At 41.8% G+C, this 20,279-nt stretch overlaps 1 protein-coding gene across 38 annotated transcripts in view; it reads left to right on the plus strand.

Annotated features, from left to right (window-relative positions):
- Positions 1-20,279, plus strand: part of TNRC6A (trinucleotide repeat containing adaptor 6A) — a 217,814-nt gene that overhangs the window by 172,397 nt on the left and 25,138 nt on the right. For 22 of the 38 annotated variants that reach the window (XR_001710268.4, XM_016929651.3, XM_016929647.4 and 19 more), the window contains 6 exons: positions 8,361-10,946; positions 12,600-12,776; positions 13,671-13,846; positions 15,037-15,069; positions 16,610-16,690; positions 17,035-17,086. Coding sequence is in view for 37 of the 38 variants with exons in the window: in XM_016929651.3 (XP_016785140.2) it covers positions 8,361-10,946; positions 12,600-12,776; positions 13,671-13,846; positions 15,037-15,069; positions 16,610-16,690; positions 17,035-17,086 (3,105 nt within the window). In the remaining variant the exon portion in view is untranslated. The remainder of the gene's footprint in view (positions 1-8,360; positions 10,947-12,599; positions 12,777-13,670; positions 13,847-15,036; positions 15,070-16,609; positions 16,691-17,034; positions 17,087-20,279) is intronic. The other 16 variants (XM_016929652.4, XM_054668327.2, XM_016929653.4 and 13 more) reach the window with 3 other exon arrangements.

The raw sequence follows: 20,279 nt of genomic DNA on the forward strand, positions 1-20,279 counted from the left end.
ATATTTAAAGGTTAAAATGCTGTCCATCCCCATCCATCCATGCTCTTGCATTGGGCTTTTAGCACGGTGTACATCCTTGCTGTCTTGCAACTTCTACTACTTGCTTGCAACTTGCACCTTCCCCTTGGACGATAAACAAACTCAGATCTTCTCTATCCTTAAAAAAATTTTCTTAAGCCTCCATACTCTTTTTTTTTTTTTTTTTTTGGAGGAGACAGCGTCTTACTTTGTCACCCAGACTGGAGTGCAGTGGCATGAACACGGCTCACTACAGCCTCAACCTCCCAGCTCAAGTAATCCTCCCACCTCAGTGAGTCTCCCTGAGTAGCTGGGACTACAGGCGTTCACCACCACGCCTGGCTAATTTTTGTGTGTTTTGTAGAGATGGGGTTTCGCCATGTTGCCTAGGCCAGTCTTGAACTCCTGAGCTCAAGCTATCTGCCTGCCTTGGCCTCCCAAATTGCTGGGATTACAGGTGTGAGCCACCACACCCGGCAAAATCCCCATACTCTTTTGAGGCTATTACAGAATTTCTCCCTCCCCCTTTTCAGTGTTATTGAAGGAATAGTCTGTACTTGCAGTCTTTAATGTATTACATCAGTCTCTCATAATCTGGCTTCTGCTCACTTGACTAAAATAACTCTATTGCTGAAGTCACTGATCTTCTGAATGTCAAATGCAAACCTTTTTGTTCCCTCCCAAGGCTTTGTTTCAGATCTCCCCACATTTTAGGTCCTCTTCTGGAAGTCTTCAGCTGATGTTGGGCCCCTCAAAACTCAGTATGTCCAAACTTGAACTCTTTGTGTTGCCCCGTACCACTTCCTCCTCCTGCGTTCCTTTGCTCAAATAGTTGCCGCCCCCATTCATCCAGTCACCCATCTAGAAACCTTGAAATCATGCTTTACTCTTCCCTCTCCTGTATGTCTCACAGGCCAGTGGGTTACTGTACTCTGCTGATTTTAACTCTTTTTTTTTTTTTTTTTTGAGATGGAGTCTCGCTGTTGCCCAGGCTGGAGTGCAGTGGCACGATCTCGGCTCACTGCAAGCTCTGCTTCCCGGGTTCACACCATTCTCCTGCCTCAGCCTCCCGAGTAGCTGGGACTACAGGCACCCGCCACCACGCCCGGCTAATTTTTTGTATTTTTAGTTGAGATGGGGTTTCACCATGTTAGCCAGGGTGGTCTCCATCTCCTGACCTTGTGATCTGCCCGCCTCGGCCTCCCAAAGTGCTGGGATTACAGGCGTGAGCCACCGCGCCCGGCCAATTTTAACTCTTAAATACCTCCCACTTTTCCCGTCTCCCTTTGATACTGCCATCAGTTGCAACAAGTTGCCCTGGTTGAGGTGTTCACCATCTGGTCTAGAGCAACATCCCCAAGGATGTCTTTTATATCCATCTCCCTACCACTTTCACCCCATCTCTCAAACCGGAAGCCAGTCATGATTCATGCATTGCATTTGGTTGTGATATTGCATTTGTCTTCTTTATTCTGGAACAGAGATCTGGGCCTATTTTAGTCCAGCTTTTTTGGGAGGTACCTACACCCATTCATTTACATATCATCTGGGCTGCTTTCAAGCTACAATGGCAGAGTTAAATAGTTTTCACAGACCATCTGGCTCGTAAGGCCTAAAATGTTTAACTGGACCTGTATAGAACAAGTTTGCCAACCCCTGAACCAAAGGCAAGAATAGCCAGATGAGACATTTTGAATTTTGTACGTAAGAGTGATTTGAGGCCGGGCGTGGTGGCTCATGCCTGTAATCCCAGTACTTTGGGAGGCTGAGGTGGGCGGATCACAAGGTCAGGAGATCGAGAGCATCCTGGCTAACAGGGTGAAACCCCCTCTCTACTAAACATACAAAAACAAAATTAGCCAGGCGTGGTGGCGGGCTCCTGTAGTCCCAGCTACTTGGGAGGCTGAGGCAGGGAACCTGGGAGGCAGAGCTTACAGTGAGCCGAGATCACGCCACTGCACTCCAGCCTGGGCGACAGAGCGAGACTCCGTCTGACAAAAAAAAGAGTGATTTGAAACTGTACATCTAAGGTTCTCTCGTATTCCCAGTGGTACCATCTCTCTCATGCTCCTTGGAAACATTGTAAAACATAAATATTATTTACTTTCGAAGCTCTTCCCTTTCTGGCAAAATTGAAAGTCTTTAAGGCAGAAAATAAATATTTAACTGTTTTGTTTGTTAGATGCTGTATATTTAGAAGAAAAATATTTGAAGGTCCATGGATCTAAATTCTTCCTGAATAAGTGATGCTGTTTCTTTTCTTTTTTTTTGAAACAGTCTCGCTCTGTCGCCCAGGTTGGAGTGCAGTGGTGTGATCTCGGCTCACTGCAACCTCCACCTCCTGGGTTCAAGCAATTCTCCTGCTTCAGCCTCCTGAGTAGCTGAGATTACAAGCGTCCACCACCATGCCCAGCTAATTTTTGTATTTTTAGTAGAGATGGGATTTCACTATGTTGGCCAGGCTGGTCTCGAACTCCTGACCTCAGGTAATATGCCCACCTCGGCCTCCCAAAGTGCTGGGATTACAGGCATGAGCCACTGCGCCCAGCTGATGCTGTTTTTTTATGTCGCTAGAATTATCACCAGTCTTCGTTCAGCCCCCACATAACCTCTTTGATCTTTTTTGGATAGATGTTCTATTATGTACAATTTTTTTTTTTTTTTTTTGAGTGTGGTACTGTAGGTGATCACACTTCTGTGGGCATTTTGTATGAAAGTAGGATGTTAATGATGCTTTAGATTTGAAATATTTCTAAATAACGCGCAACCTTCCAAATCTTAAGTTTGCCTACAGCATTGCAGCGTATAAACATTTTGCATTACACTCAGTAAAACTCAGCCGCTCCCTTTCTTCCTACTAGCACAGAGATTAACTATTTCTCATTATTTCCTGGAAAGCTGAGTGATAATACTCTACTTAATGATGTTCCTCTATGTTTATCTTCCAGATCATTTACAACACTGGGTCTTGTGTGTCTTTAAGTGAAATAAATTATTTGACTTCTTCCAAATCTGAAATAATCTCTGACTCTGAAACATGTTAGTTATACCTGAGGAGTCCTGTTCTTTTCATCCTTTCAGTTTTAATAGCGTCTTTTCCCATCCCCTGCAACACATTTTGTTTTTGTTGTTGTTGTTTTGAGATGGAGTTTCGCTCTTACATAATGCCCAGGCTGGAGTGCAGTGGTGCAATCTCGACTCACTGCAACCTCCACCTCCTGGGTTCAAATGATTCTCCTTCCTCAGGCTCCTGAGTAGCTGGGATTATCGGGGCCTGCCACCACACCCAGTTAATTTTTGTATTTTTAGTAGAGATGGTGTTTCACCCTGTTGGCCAGGCTGGCCCCAGGCTCTTGACCTCAGTTGATCCTCCCGCCTTGGCCTCTCAAAGTGCTGAGATTATAGGAGTGAGCCACTGTGCCCAGCCAGCACCTTTTATTGATTTTTATTTGTTTATTTATTCATTTTGAGAGAGGCTGTAGCTCTGTCTCCTAGGCTGAGTGCAGTGGTGCAATCACAACTCACTACAGCCTCAACCTCCCAGGCTCAAGTGATCCTTCTGCCTCAGCCTCTTAAGGAGCTGGGACCCCAGGTATATGCTACTACGCCCAGCTGATTTTTTTATTTTTTGTAGAGATGAGGTGTTGCAGGGTTGCCCAGGGTAGTCTCACTTCTGGACCCAACCAATATTCCCGCCTCGGCCTCCCAAAGTGCTGGGATTACAGGCATGAGCTAGAATGCCAAACGAATTTTTTTTCCTAAACTACAACCTTTTTTACAACCCAGAATGCCTTGTAACTCACCATTGGTAACCCAATTTTTAAAATAATCTTTAGGTTTTGATCAAGTGGCTTCTAGATTAAAAATGGGATTTTAGTTAATAATATTTTAAAAGACAAACTTAGCCACCAAACTGGGTCATGACCAGAATCTGAGAACATTTTTCACTAACATTAAAGGTGATAGAACTCATTTGCAGAATATATTCAGGCGTTTGCTTTTTTGCTTTGCTTTTGATGTATTCTAACATTAACAAGTGAAATCTGCCACGTATGGTTTATGTATAAAAATACTTATTCACTGATAGCTTCATGATTTCGTCTTTTACTTTTAATGTTTTAATCATTTGGGATTATTTTTATTATCTCATTTTAAAAAGTTTTCAAGTACTGAATATTCCCTTTCCCCACTGATTTAAAATGCTAATCCTTGAAATAGTATCTTTGACATATACTTGGATCTGTTTCTGGGTTACTTTTTCTGTTCAGTCAAAGTGCTCTCTGGCAATGCAGTGCTGTTCAACTATTTCCTGATAATGCAGATTCCCTTCTTCACAACCTCTTCTTTTTGAAATTTTTTAGAGGGTTACTTCCCCATTTGCTTTACAGAATTTTTAAATCACTTGTAATCATTTTGCAGACTCTTGTTAACAATTTCTTATAACTGAATTAAACTTAGAGCATTGTTACACCTTCATATCCAGGAACAAGTTTCTTCACTTTCAAGTGTCTTCTATAGCCAGCAATAAAATATAATCATATATGACTTTAAATATTTTTGCTAGCTTTATTCCTGTTACTTTATGGCTGTTAATGATTAAGATCTTTTCCCATCAACATTTTCTCCTGGATTATTTTTGGCATATAGAAAGGAAATTGTTTTTTCATGTTGATCTTTTTTGCCTCTATTCTATTATTTTTACCTCTCATTTTTGAGTCATATTTTATCAGTTACTACTTCTAAAACTGGACCAAATAGTAGTATTGATGACAAGTATTTTTGTCTTTTTCTTGTCATTATGGGAATGCTTCTGGTGTTTCACTCTTCAATTCTGGATCCATTTCTTTATTTTCCATTTGGGTAGTTTTGTTTTCGATGGCCAATCTTGTTTTCTTACTCCTGCCTTATGAAAGTGGCCACACACACTTAACGCACGCAAATAGTGGCAGCAGAAATACGTTTGTAGTAGTCCAGGAAAAGACAGTGACAAGGGCTGGACTGTCTTAGATTTGGAAAACAGATGTATGGATTTTGGACTTGATGATGTTTTGGATTTGCTGTGCACAGGGAGGAATAAAAGATAAATTCTAGGTTTTAGGAAACTTACTGATGAGAAAAACTTATAAAGAAGCAGTTTTTGCCCCGTTTGGGAGGAGAGCAATTTATACTCTGTTGGAGTGTAAATCTGGAATCTGAAGATTCTGCTAAAGATATCTAAGTGGAAATTTTAAGTAAGGAAGTTATATGATTTCTCATTTTGTTCTTTATAAGGGAGACATGGTGGAATGAAAAACATGCTTTGGAGATAGGACTAAAAGATGATAATCATTAGCATGCATTTATCAATGATAATAATGGCCCTCATTTATTAAGCACCTAATATGGATCAGATATAGTTCAGAGTCCTTTTTTGTTTTTTTGTTGTTGTTGTTGTTTTGTTTTGTTTTGTTTTTTGAGACGGAGTCTTGCTTTGTTGCCCAGGCTGGAGTGCAGTGGCGCGATCTTGGCTCACTGCAAGCTCTGCTTCCCAGGTTCATGCCATTCCGCCTCAGCCTCCCGAGTAGCTGGGACTGCAGGCACCCACCACCACGCCCAGCTAATTTTTTTGTAGAGATGGGCTTTCTCCGTGTTAGCCAGGATGGTCTCGATCTGCTGACTTCGTGATCCTCCCGCCTCGGCCCCCTAAAGTGCTGGGATTACAGGCGTGAGCCATCACACCTGGCCAGTACAGAGTACTTTTAATAATCTGCACCACAGTTGTGTGAGATTGGTACTAATACTGTTTCGTTTTTGTTGTTGTTTTTGTTTTTTGAGATGGAGTCTCGCTCTGTCGCCAGGCTGGAGTGCAGTGGCGCCATCTCGGCTCACTGCAACAGCCTCTGCCTCCGCGGTTTAAGCAATTCTGCCTCAGCCTCCTGAGTAGCTGGGACTGCAGGCGCCCGCCACCACGTCCGGCTCATTTTTTGTATTTTTAGTAGAAACAGGGTTTCACCATGTTGGCCAGGATGGTCTCGAACTCCAGACCTCGTGATCCCCTCGCCTTGGCCTCCCAAAGTGTTGAGATTACAGGCATAAGCCACTGCGCCCGGCGTGGTACTAATACTGTTTCTACTTTAGAGATGAAACTAGGCACAGAGATTGAGGATCTTGCTGTGGTCACACAGCTAGTAAATGGTAGAGTGCCTCTTAAACCCAAGCATTCTGGCTACCCAATCTGTGCTGTTAATCACTGCATCAAATTGACCCTAACGAGGCACTTACTTGCAGCCAGCACTGAGCTTAATGCTTTACGTATGATGATAAAATTAACAAAAGAACCAGGTTAAGAAGTATTGTTTATATTCTGGTTTTGCAGATTTGGTCATACAGAGTCCAGACTTGAATCTTGGTGTTTCTAGAGTCCTATCTACATTCTTAGGCACCTTGCTTTATGAAGGATTCTGATGAATCCTGCCTTTCTCACTTAATTTTCCATAAGTTAACCTGTGAACCTCAGTTTTGTCATCTGCAAGTGAAGGTAATACCTATCCTCTAGTGTGGCTCTAAGGATTCAGTGATAAAAGTGCGCACAAAGTTGTCAGACATAGTACTGAATGCCAAACATTTGTTGATGGTGCTGGTGCAGATGTTAGTGTGTTGGTTTGCTTACACCCAATGAGACTGACTTATTGTTACCCTTTATTTCATGAGAAATTCTCCTTATGGGCACTGAAAGATGGCAAATCTTCTTTGGCAGCTTTAGGAATCATTAAAGAAATGATTCTTAAACAGGGAGTGGAAATTAGAGTCACTTATGGAACTTTGAAGTATATTATTTGATGAATTTATATCATTTCCAGTCTCTCTCCAGTCACTTTTCCAGACTGTTTCCAGCTCATCATCTTTTGCTTCTTAATGATTGTGCTTTGAGAGCAAATGATGCAAATTGAATCTGATTTTCCATTTTAGCAAATCACCTTAATAGTGACTTCTTTTTATCTCCTAGGCCTACAACCCCTGAAGGTTGGCTCATTAGGTCTGGGACATTGCCTTGAACATGTATATTTAAAAGCACTACGTGTGATTTTGATTGGTACTCTAGTAGAAAACTGCAATATAATATACCTCCTCCAGACAGTCAAAATGCACGTGGCTTATGCAGGTTAATGGCCCTGAGGAGTGTCTGCCTACCAGATCCTTAAACCAAGTGAGAGTTAAGAATCTGGGGAACTATTCAGAAGCACTAGAACTGCCCTACCTGTGGTAAAATAAATAAATAGTAATACATAGCAGGAAGTCCAAGATTATAGGATTGTATGACTGGTCATTAAACGTCTCCAGTGTCAGCATTTGATTTTTTGAGATCATAATAATTCTGTGATCTTCAACATAATTAACCATTACTTTTCTGTTCTTTTATATAAATGTGGTTAGGAAGGTAAATTAAGAAAATTTTATGAGAGGAAGTTGAACTGAAAATACTGTTACTTGGCTGTAATATTTCAGGTTGAATATGGACACTAATGAAATAGAATGTAATGATAAAAGCTTTCCAATTCTTACCATTCTTATAAATTTTTATAAACTTGTTACAATACCCAAAACAGTTGTGCGGAAAAGCTATACTAGAAAACAGAGGGTGGAAAAATATTTCTGATACATTTTATCAAATTTTGGCTATTCACTTCTCCTTACCCGTCTTTCCATGTCAGGCTTCTATGCCTGGGTTGTTCCGTTATCCTAATGCGTAGCTGCCTCCTAGACCTTCTTGACTCCAAAATTCTTTTTTTTTTTTTTTGAGACGGAGTCTCGCTCTGTCACCCAGGCTGGAGTGCAGTGGCAGTATCTCCGCTCACTGCAAGCTCCGCCTCCCGGGTTCATGCCATTCTCCTGCCTCAGCCTCCCGAGTAGCTGGGACTACAGGCGCCCACCACCATGCCCGGCTAATTTTTTGTATTTTTAGTAGAGATGGGGTTTCACCATGTTAGCCAGGATGTTCTCGATCTCCTGACCTCGTGATCCGCCCACCTCGGCCTTCCAGAGTGCTGGGATTACAAGCGTGAGCCACCACACCCGGCCCAAAATTCTTTTATTTACCGATACGTTAACAATGTATTCATTCAGCAGGTATTTATCAAGGGGCTGTTATGTCCTCTAGGATCTTAGGATAGTATCAGTTGAACATAGAAAGTTGGTGGCTAGAAGATAACCAGTGCCCTTGTCACCATTCTGCCGAGGATCATAGCTTGTTAAATTGAGGAGCCACATATATTTATAACATATTTGTCATTTTTCTTAGATTTTAGTATCATTTTGAAATGGCCTAACACTTTATAAATAGTTGTACTTCTCCTTTATCCTAGATATAAACCACAGTACTTCAGGATCCCATTATGAAAATTCCCAGCGGGGACCTGTGTCTTCTACAAGTGATTCTAGCACAAACTGTAAGAATGCTGTTGTAAGTGACTTGTCGGAAAAAGAAGCATGGCCCTCAGCCCCTGGCAGTGATCCGGAGTTGGCTTCAGAATGTATGGATGCTGATTCTGCCTCCAGTTCTGAATCAGAGAGAAACATCACTATCATGGCTTCAGGGAACACAGGTGGTGAAAAAGATGGCCTTCGGAATAGCACTGGACTTGGTTCCCAAAACAAGTTTGTAGTTGGTAGCAGCAGCAATAATGTGGGCCATGGAAGTAGTACTGGGCCATGGGGTTTTTCCCATGGAGCCATAATAAGCACATGTCAGGTCTCTGTGGATGCTCCTGAAAGCAAATCTGAAAGTAGCAACAATAGAATGAATGCTTGGGGCACTGTAAGTTCTTCATCAAATGGAGGGTTAAATCCAAGCACTTTGAATTCAGCTAGCAACCATGGTGCCTGGCCAGTATTAGAGAACAATGGACTTGCCCTAAAAGGGCCTGTAGGGAGTGGTAGTTCTGGCATTAATATTCAGTGCAGTACTATAGGCCAGATGCCTAACAATCAGAGTATTAACTCTAAAGTGAGTGGTGGTTCTACCCATGGTACCTGGGGAAGCCTTCAGGAAACTTGTGAATCTGAAGTAAGTGGTACACAGAAGGTTTCATTCAGTGGTCAACCTCAAAATATTACCACTGAAATGACTGGACCAAATAACACTACTAACTTTATGACCTCTAGTTTACCAAACTCCGGTTCAGTGCAGAATAATGAGCTGCCTAGTAGTAACACAGGGGCCTGGCGTGTGAGCACAATGAATCATCCTCAGATGCAGGCTCCATCAGGTATGAATGGCACTTCCCTTTCTCACCTTAGCAATGGAGAGTCAAAAAGTGGAGGCTCTTATGGTACTACATGGGGTGCCTATGGTTCTAATTACTCTGGAGACAAATGTTCAGGCCCTAATGGCCAAGCTAATGGTGACACTGTGAATGCAACTCTAATGCAGCCTGGCGTAAATGGTCCTATGGGCACTAATTTTCAAGTTAACACAAACAAAGGAGGTGGTGTGTGGGAATCTGGTGCAGCAAACTCCCAGAGTACATCATGGGGAAGTGGAAATGGCGCAAATTCTGGAGGAAGTCGAAGAGGATGGGGAACCCCTGCACAAAACACTGGCACTAATTTACCCAGCGTTGAGTGGAACAAACTGCCTAGCAATCAGCATTCCAATGACAGTGCAAATGGCAATGGTAAGACGTTTACAAATGGATGGAAATCTACTGAGGAAGAGGATCAGGGTTCTGCCACATCTCAGACAAATGAGCAAAGCAGTGTGTGGGCCAAAACAGGAGGTACAGTGGAGAGCGATGGTAGTACAGAAAGCACTGGACGCCTTGAGGAAAAAGGAACTGGGGAAAGTCAGAGTAGAGACAGAAGAAAAATTGATCAGCACACATTACTCCAAAGCATTGTAAACAGAACTGACTTAGATCCACGTGTCCTGTCCAACTCTGGTTGGGGACAGACTCCTATTAAGCAGAATACTGCCTGGGATACAGAAACATCACCTAGAGGGGAACGAAAGACTGACAATGGGACAGAGGCCTGGGGAAGCTCTGCAACACAGACTTTTAACTCAGGGGCATGTATAGATAAGACTAGCCCTAATGGTAATGATACCTCATCTGTATCAGGGTGGGGCGATCCCAAACCTGCTCTGAGGTGGGGAGATTCCAAAGGCTCAAACTGCCAGGGGGGGTGGGAAGATGATTCTGCTGCTACAGGAATGGTCAAGAGCAATCAGTGGGGGAATTGCAAAGAGGAGAAGGCTGCATGGAATGACTCGCAAAAGAATAAACAGGGATGGGGTGATGGACAAAAATCAAGCCAAGGGTGGTCTGTTTCTGCCAGTGATAACTGGGGAGAAACTTCAAGGAGTAACCATTGGGGTGAGGCCAATAAGAAATCCAGCTCAGGAGGTAGTGACAGTGACAGGTCCGTTTCCGGTTGGAACGAACTTGGTAAAACTAGTTCTTTCACTTGGGGAAACAACATAAATCCAAATAATTCATCAGGATGGGATGAATCTTCTAAACCTACACCTTCCCAGGGATGGGGAGACCCTCCAAAGTCTAATCAGTCTCTAGGTTGGGGAGATTCGTCAAAGCCAGTCAGCTCTCCAGACTGGAACAAGCAACAAGACATTGTTGGATCTTGGGGAATCCCACCAGCTACAGGCAAACCTCCTGGTACAGGCTGGCTGGGGGGACCTATACCAGCCCCAGCAAAAGAAGAAGAACCCACAGGCTGGGAGGAACCATCCCCAGAATCTATACGTCGCAAAATGGAGATTGATGATGGAACTTCAGCTTGGGGAGATCCAAGCAAATACAACTACAAAAATGTGAACATGTGGAACAAAAACGTCCCAAATGGCAACAGCCGTTCAGACCAGCAAGCACAGGTACATCAGCTGCTAACGCCTGCAAGTGCCATCTCAAACAAAGAGGCAAGCAGTGGCTCTGGTAAGTTTCTATTTTATGAAATCAAGCCTTGTTTTAACTTACTGTTATTATAAGATTTGTGTAACAAAGTACTTGGATATGCACACAAAGGCTGTTCTTACTGTAATCCAGAAGCAGCTTGAAGAAAATTATAGGGGTGATGTTTACCACCAGAGAACAGAGCTCCACTTTTGGCAGTGTTGTTTGAGTCCTGCACACTTCATTCTCTATTAGAAATGCAACAGAAGGCGAATTGGACAAAGGCGGTCAAGTGGGAATGCTGTACACTTCTCCAAGTTGTTTTTGAGTTAGGCCTTAACTTGTGGTTTTATTATTTGACTAAAATATCTCCAGAAATAAAACAAGTATCTCATAAATACAGTACTCTCTAAACATTAGGTTGTATATTTGGCTTTAGAAGGGATTTTTTTTTTAAGTAGGTGAGAAATCCAACTCTACTTAGATACAGTATATATGTTTGTGTATTTAAAACATTTGACAATACCTTTCTAGTATATCCTTACTTTCCTCTCTAATAATGAACTAATTCCTATCTCTGCAAATTTTCCCAACAACATTTTCGTTAAGTGTGATTGGCTACATTGTCTTTGTTAATAAAAGTTTTATTGACTTAATAGTCTCATTGGAAGTGGATATGGGAGTGCTTTCATGAGCTAACTTTTTGGCACTTCATTTTTTTTTTTAGTCTAAGTATAGTTTGTTGTATTAATTTAGGTTTGATTCTTAAAAGGAAGAAGTATGTATCTAAGATGAAGCCTGTTGGCTTTGATTTTTTTTAATGAAACATTTATGGCTTTTTTTTTTTTTTTTTTTTGCTTTGGACAACCTCAGCCTAATACTTCAGATTTTAAAATAAGCATTGTTCAGCATATGTAAAAAGTAGGTGACCCATTATTGTTAGCTGGGTAGTAAATTGTTTTTCCAGTGTAGGTGGTGTGGAAGGGGTACACTTGTGGCACAATTTTTTTTTTTTTTTTTTTTTTTTTGGAGATGGAGGCTTTCTCCGTCACCCAGGCTGAAGTGCGGTGGCGTGATCTCAGTTCACTGCAGCCTCCACCTCCCAGGTTCAAGCAATTCTCCTGTCTCAGCCTGCTGAGTAGCTGGGACTACAGGTGTGTGCCACCACGCCCAGCTAATCTTTGTATTTTTAGTAGAGACCAGGTTTTGCCATGTTGCCCAGGCTGGTCTCAAAATCCTGACCTCAGGTGATCCACCTGCCTCAGCCTCCCAAAGTGCTGGGATTACAGGCATCAGCCACTGTACCCAGCTGGTACAGATGTTATACATACACTGTCACCCAGCTTATCACCTGCTCCAATTTACAAGGTTTGGTTTAGAATGACTTGACTTTTTCAGGAATTAAATTGATGCTCAAAGGAGAGTGGTTTTCCATAACTATGCAAAAATCAGCTCTAGGTCTAGAGGGTAATTATGAAAAAAGTTAAAAAAATTATCACCTTATATTAATGGGAAATAGTTTGTCTTTTTTTAACATAAAACAGATGCCATCTTTTTGCCTATCACAGTATCATTATTCAGTACATAAACATGAAGTTCTTCATCCTTGGTCCCTAAGTTTTCTTTATTGTCCCTTATTCCACTGCACCTCCTTACCTTCTATGCTGATGACTTCTTTTCCCACACTTTCTAAAGGCTGGGGTGAGCCCTGGGGGGAGCCTTCTACTCCAGCCACAACTGTGGATAATGGTACTTCAGCATGGGGTAAGCCCATAGACAGTGGTCCCAGCTGGGGGGAACCCATTGCTGCGGCATCCAGCACATCCACGTGGGGCTCCAGCTCTGTTGGTCCACAAGCATTAAGCAAATCTGGTAAGTTATTGACAATGCCTGGTAGCTGTTATGTAGCAGTGGCGATCACTCACTGACTATAATTAAATAATTAGATAAGGTTTCTATGTTATTTATAATATATTCATATAATATAACATGATAGATGATGTTCAGTATTTTGCTCTTTGATTTTGTAACGTGGTTTATTCTCTTTCTGAATTTTCCTCTTTTCTCATATTTCTTAGAACTGTAACTATTCATTTGCATATACTTCATCAAATCTAAATTATATTTTACCAAATTAGGTTATCTAGGAAGAGTCTACTAGCAACTTTCATGCCATCTAGCCTGAGAGGCCAACTAGTGTAGCCATGAGGACACATATTCAGACTGTCAGATGATTCCCTGAAAGTTACAATTAGCATAGTTCAGAAAAGACCCAAGATTGAAATTAACATTGTCATTATCCCATAGGTTGTGTACAAGATACCCTGTAGGAATCCCAAGGGCCATGTGTGAAGATAAGATGCTTTCTACTTAAGGCTTTGAATACTCTCTGGCCATTCTCCCTAAAAATATATATATAAATTAATTCTTTCAAATTTCGTTCATCTTCTTTGTCCTGTGCGTCACTATGCGGATTATTAAGTGGGTACAAACAAGAGTGCTACCATTGTCCATGTTCAAGAACTATGATTTGTTAAAGGCATGGAGGAGTTTTATTAAATTTTTAAATAAGAATATATTATTTTTCATGGAACGTTTAGCTCAGTATAAAACATACTTTCCTTCTGTGCAGATGCAGGAAGGGAAATAAGTGTGCGCGTGTGTGTTTTCTTAGGTTCTCTACCCAATTTTTAATATATACTTATTTTCCAGAAGGAATTCTTTTATTAAAGTATGTTTCTCTTTATATCACAAATCCACAATCAGGGCCAAAATCTATGCAAGATGGCTGGTGTGGTGATGATATGCCATTGCCTGGAAATCGCCCCACTGGCTGGGAAGAGGAAGAAGATGTGGAGATTGGAATGTGGAATAGTAATTCATCTCAAGAGCTTAACTCATCTTTAAATTGGCCACCATATTCAAAGAAAATGTCATCGAAGGTAAACATTTCAAGGGCAAAGCCCTTGAAACTTTAAATTCCAAAGGTAGTTTACCCACAGAAAATTAACTTTTCGCCTGCCCATTTCTGGCGGTCAGTACAGTCCAGGCAGCCCCCACCTTAGGTATAGCCACTTATATGGGCAGCCACCTAGAGAAACATAAGAAAGACCACAGGAACTTCCTTTCTCCCCACTGCTACAGCTTGGGATTTCTCTCTTCCTCCCCCTCCACCAGTGCTGCCTGGGACAACCCCTCATCCTAGGGTGGTGCCTGCAGTGGTGAGGATGAAGAGGAGGGCAAATCTCCATGTTGACTCTTTCCATCCCACTGCCAGTTCATCTTCCATTTCATTTCCTCACCTGGAGTCCCCCGCCACCCGCTTACCCAGAGTCACCATCCTCCTTATTCACCTGTCATGTTTGTTGTCCCTATCCCATCCCAAAAGGTCCTGTGACAAAAATCCCTAGGAGTGATCTGAGCTTGGTTTTGCTTTTATGTGTGGACAAATCATATTCCTAAAGCTGGCTGTACATCGAAATCCCATGGCATTTGTTAAAAATGCAGCTTCCTGTACCTCAGGTCTACTGAAGTTTTGGAAATTGGACCAAGTTTCTTATCCTAAAGAAACTCCTCAAATGTCTCTGATGCAGAGCCAGGTTTGGGAAGCACTGATTTAGAGCACTGGTTCTTAAGAGGTGGCACTGGGGGCTGCTGTCAGATCCTCCTGGGGACCATTTTCAAAATATGTTCCCAGTCCCCCAGGTGGTTCTAACATAACATCCTAACCCACCCTACTTGAGAATGATTACCTTTTGAGGGACCTTAGAAGTCAGATACCAGTGGATAGCTGGACTAGGTAACTGCCAAGGTTCCTCACTTTTAATCCTGGGATTCTAAGTCTAGGACCTGCCATTTTCATTTTTAAAATTTTTCATTTGGCTGAATTTGCCTATTGCCTTGCCATATAGCTTATGAAGTGCTTTTACATGTTTTACATAAGTCATTTGATCCTCACAACCATCTAAGATAGGACACTGATGAATTTGAGACTGGAAAAGGTGGTGACTTGCCCAAAGTTGCGATAACTAGTAAGCGACAGAGTAAGGACTTAAGTTTAGGTCTTCCAATTCCAAACCCCATGTTCTTCCCACTGGACCATGCTGTTTTGTGACTTTGTCTTTCCTTACAGGGTCTGAGTGGCAAAAAAAGGAGAAGGGAAAGGGTGTGTAGCCTTTTTACTCTTTCTCCTTTGTTTCTACTAGTAAAAATCTTTAGAAAGCAACTGCAAACATTTATTTAGCCTCTGCTGTGTGCCAGGTACTGTGCTTGGTGCTGGGGATTCAAATACAATAAGATAAGAGTTTCACCTTTCGGGAGCTCACAGTCTAGTATGGGGCATTAGGAGAGCTTCATAGAAGTGTCAGCTTGAATTTGGAAGATGCTTGGGATGGGATGTGTTAAGGAAGATAGTAGCCCAACATAACCAAAATGTAGAATTTTTAGGAAGAAGTGACAAGAGATCTGGCTCTGTAGTTAAGGCAGATTGTAGTGTCTTCAATAGCATGCCAAGGAATTTGAACTTTATTTTGTGTAAAATATGGAACCAACAAAATTGAGTGGAAAACAACATCAGTGGGGTTTTTAAATTACTAATTTTAAAAGAAAGCTAATCAGTGATAGTATGAAATATAAATTGGTGCAGAGGGGAGACCGCAGTTAGGGATCTCAGGGAGCATCTGCGTTAATTCAAGCTAGAAAGGAGGGCTTGAGTTGGGAAATAAGATGGATATATAGTGGAAGGGACTAATTTGAGAGGCATTTCAGTCAGAATAGAAGGACAGAAGAACTTGGCAACTAGTTAGGTATGGGGTTGGATGGGGTGAAAGGAAAAGGGATCAAAGCCAACTTCAGAATCTGCAGAGAGAGTTAGATGCTTGCTTCAGAGACCTGCATTTGGGGGGAAGTTGTGAAGCTGTGTTCTGTTCCACAGTCAGAAGGAATGGACAGTAGCAATGGGAAAGGGTAATGAAGGCAACAGACTGAGAATGGTCCAGTGAGACCATAATGAGAGACATAGGTTTCTATGGCTTCCAGCCTCCTTGTCTACCAGACTGCTAATCACAGACCCTCCATCCTCTTAACTCATGTCTCAATGGAGTTTGCATACCACCCATACCCCAACCAGCCACAGAGAGCCAGCCCTAAGCAGGAGGAATCCCAGGTTCAACTTCTGCTAGAGATGTTGTGTTCTTGGCAACACAAATTGAAATTTTAAAATACTTTTTCATGTGGAAAACACATGGTGTTTTTTCAGTAGGATGCATATAGCATAATTAAATTAGGGGTTAAGTTGGCTTCTTTGGACTAACCTTAGAACCTAGTCACTATTTTTTTACTTTGGTTTGGAGTGAGAATTCCAGAAATCTAAATTATAACTAATCTTACAGTTCTCCGTTACTCAGAGGCCCTGTTTTCATATTTGTGGGTCATTGAGGCCTTTTGCTTCCGTCTTTTCCTTCTGACTGCTTGCCTTTAGAGATTTCTCTGTACATTACAGCTATACCAGAGGACTGGAGCAAAGGAAGTTGAAAATCAAATAAGTTGATTTTTAATTATTAACAACTCTGATAAGAGTTGATTGGAGGAGAAATTATTGGCTAAAAATGAGAATTGGGGATTGTCTTAAGTTTTATTAATCCGTCACTATACCCAGATAAACAGAGATGGCCATGGCATCTTTTCTACTCTTTTATTTTACAAAGGGAATGATGAAAGGTGGAAACAAACAAGAAGAAGCGTGGATAAATCCATTTGTTAAACAGTTTTCAAATATCAGTTTTTCGGTAAGTATGTTTTCTTAGCAGCTCCTTCCTCTTTTAATGGTGGTCCATGATTTATCTTGATTTCACTCTTTTTAAGAATTATTTTTCATCTTCGAGTCCTTAGGAATGTACTTGATGTTAGAGTAAAATCGGCCTCCAAACCTTCATTTTTATGGTTTTAGCTAAAAACTTCAATCACATGTCTTATTTTAAAACATTTTAAAAATTACATTAGGCAGTGAAAAATGAAGCTTTATGATCCACTTGAATTTCACAGATAATGAAACACAGTAAAATTCTTCATTTTTTATTTGTTTTCATTGATAAATTAAGGTCTGCTAACATGCTGCATTTTCTTTCTTCAGAGAGACTCACCAGAGGAAAATGTACAAAGCAATAAGATGGACCTTTCTGGAGGTAAGAGAAAATTAAATCTGTTTATATTCCTCATTGAGGGACACGCACATCCATGACATGATTCTACTGAAAGAGCCCTGACGTAGATCAGGACAGGGGAGGCTGTGCTCTCCAATAGATGTACACATGCTGTGGTTAAATGAGCGCATGTGCCTTGAAAGTGCAGGACCACTGTGCAGATCAGTGGTGATATTAGTCTGATTACTTTACACATAATCCTGCCAAGAGGGAGTTACTCAGATTGGAGGGTATAGTCTTCTTGATTAGGGAACAGCACGTAGAAGGGCCTAGATGTATGACAGACTCTTAAAACTATACTGGAGGAATGGCAAGTCATTCCATAGAATGAGTCAAGAAAAACAGTTTTGGTGGGGGCAGCCGTGGTGGTGGTAGTGAAAGATCACCTGGATAAAGATGCTAGAAAACAAGGTCGGTGCTGAGTCATGAAGAGCTTGGGAATTTGAACTTTATTCTTAAAATATGGGATTAAAGTGAAGCAACGGAATGACATGGTTTGGATTTAGGTTTTAGAAAAATCATCTTGATTATAGATTGAAAATAGGATAGAAAACATTGGCAGCAGGAGATAGAGAAAAGACACTAAAGATAGCAAAACCAGTAGATAGTTGTTGCAGTAGCCAGTAATTATTTCAAAGCTCCAAACCAAGACAGTAGATGGAAATAATCTAATTCCATGGAGACATAGGACTTGGAATCAACAAAAATTGATAACCAGTTTGAACCAATTTGTTAGGCAGGATGAGGGAGAGAGTGTGATGGAAACTTACCTGGACAGTTTAGTAGATGGTATTGTGTTAATCCGAGTCCAGTCAGGAGAAACTATGCAGTAATTTGCTAACAGGAAAAATGTAGTATACAAGACTTTAACAAGGAATTGGAGTAGCAGTAGCAGATACAAGGGGAAGTAACTCAGTGAGGACTGACATAGCATGCCCAAGAAAGAACCCCCTTCCTCTCACTATGGTGCCATGCCAGTAGGAGTGCAGGAAATCCACCCTCTAAGATACCAGTGAAGGCAGGGCACAGGAGAGGTGTCTCATGGGAGGCACTCGCTACGGAGCTACCAGAGGGCATGCTGGTAGATGCTGCCAACCACTGGCGAGGTGAGCATTGTAGGTGCCTTGTTGCTGGCAAAGCTGCTGTGCTGCAGGAGACAGCAGACCAGAACTAAGAAACCAAACCTCTCCTCTTGCACCTTCTATTTACAAAATGTCAGTGCTAGCTGGCGAAGGAAAAAAACCTATAAAGGGCCTAAGTCCATTTTTTTTCACAGAGCAATCCAAAAGGGTAAAATTGGAGCTAGAGGAAATAAGTCAGTAATCTGCACAGATCATCCCAACCCTTTGACTACTCACCTTCCATATGTACTCTTCTGCACGCATTTGTCCAGTACAATGGCAACGCACCTCTGTATTTCTGCTTAACAAGATACAGCTTTCTTTCTTGCAAGTGAAGAAGTGTTCATCCTCTCTCTAAACTGAGGAGATGAACAGCCCCAAGGGTCATTGTATTCATCACTGGCTGTATAATCACCCCAGAAATTCAGTCACAGTTTGTTACCTAAAGACTGAATTATAAAACCTAACATGTAATAACTTGTGAATAAGGTAAAAACAGGAAAAAAAAATGCTTGGCCTATACAAATTAACACATCCATATGAGAAACAATAGAAAATATGCAAATCTACTACCATTGTTATTTCTGTAATTGCTCGTAAGCCATCATTGGTATCTGTGCCTTCCTCCCTTCACTGCCTATTCTGTACTTAACTCACTTTCAGGTTGAACCTCAGCTGCTCTTGGTTCTTTAGCTGGTGGAGTTAAGTAACCCAAACCTTCATTCACAAAGGATCTGAGCCCCCAGTTGTCCTTGCCTTTTATGGTTGCCATTGGTTTTCATTGGCCTTCACTACTGGGTATGGAAATACTAAGAAGCATCCCACAGAATCCCCTGGGTTCCAGACAGTCTTCACTGCCTTCATTTCGTAATCACATCAGTTACCCCAGCCAGTAGACTAGTTTTGTTTGTTTGTTTGTTTGTTTGCTAGTTCATATCTCAAGGAGTGCAAAATGTCCCTGTAGCAGTCTTCATCTTCCAGGGCAGTGGAGCCATTGTTGCGGTTTTTGTTGGAAGCGTTTTCTCTCTCAAGGACTAAGTTCTCTAAATCAGCAGTTGTCAGAACAGAAAGTGAGTGTTCTGTAAGTGGCTCATTAGGTATAATTGTGAGAGAAGCTGCTCACACTTTCACCTTTTGATTCTCACAGCTTACAAATTCTAGTAATTGGAGAGACACATACCGCATCCTCCTACGACAGATGCCCACCTTTTTAGGATGTTGTCTCCCAACTTGCTTTGTAACTGATTCTTTAGTAAGCCTATTAATTTGGTTAGCTACTTTCAGGCAATGGCATATATGGTAAGACCAGTTAATTCCATGGGCATGAACACAGTCCTGTATTTCCTCTGCTGTGACATGAGCTCCTCAGTAAGACATGATGGCTGTGAAGAGTGCCGATAGTGGAGAAGGCATCCTGTGAGGCTGTGGATAACAGAAGCTTTACAGGCAACAAAAATCTGTGTCCAGAATGTGAACCTTTTCCTGTTAGGACAAGTTTCTGCCTCCTTCATGGCTCACTGAATGGCACGGAAGTTGCTATGATGTCGTGCTGGTGGAACCTGTGGGAAATCTGCCCTCTAGGGTCCTGGGAAAAGGCATTCATGGAGAGGTATCTCACCGGAGACACTGCAGCACAACTGTGATGTAAGAGGGAGGGGAATGCTGGGAGAAGCTCCCACAGAGTGCTGCTGACCCACCAGGCAATGGAGAAGCTGCAAGGGCTGCCCGTGCCTACCAAGTCCACATGCTGGCCCAGGAAGCAACACCCTTCCTCTTGCCCTGTCTCTCGAGCTCCCTCTTCTGACAAAGCCTCAGTACCAGCTGGCTGAGGAAAAAATGTAAAGAGTCCAGATATATTTTCATAGAGCAGTCAAAAAGGGTGAATTTGGAGCTGAGAGACAATAAATAAATGGTCATTATTTGAGTTAAGAAATACAGGAATAGCAGGCTTGATAGATACTGCATTTGAAGGTGCTCTGAAAACCATCTGGTCCAGTAAACAGTCGAAAATCTGGATGTGAAGCTCAGAATAGATGGGGCTGGAGATATGAAGT

The sequence above is a fragment of the Pan troglodytes genome, chromosome 18, assembly GCF_028858775.2.
Source record: "Pan troglodytes isolate AG18354 chromosome 18, NHGRI_mPanTro3-v2.0_pri, whole genome shotgun sequence".
Lineage (NCBI taxonomy): Eukaryota > Metazoa > Chordata > Mammalia > Primates > Hominidae > Pan > Pan troglodytes.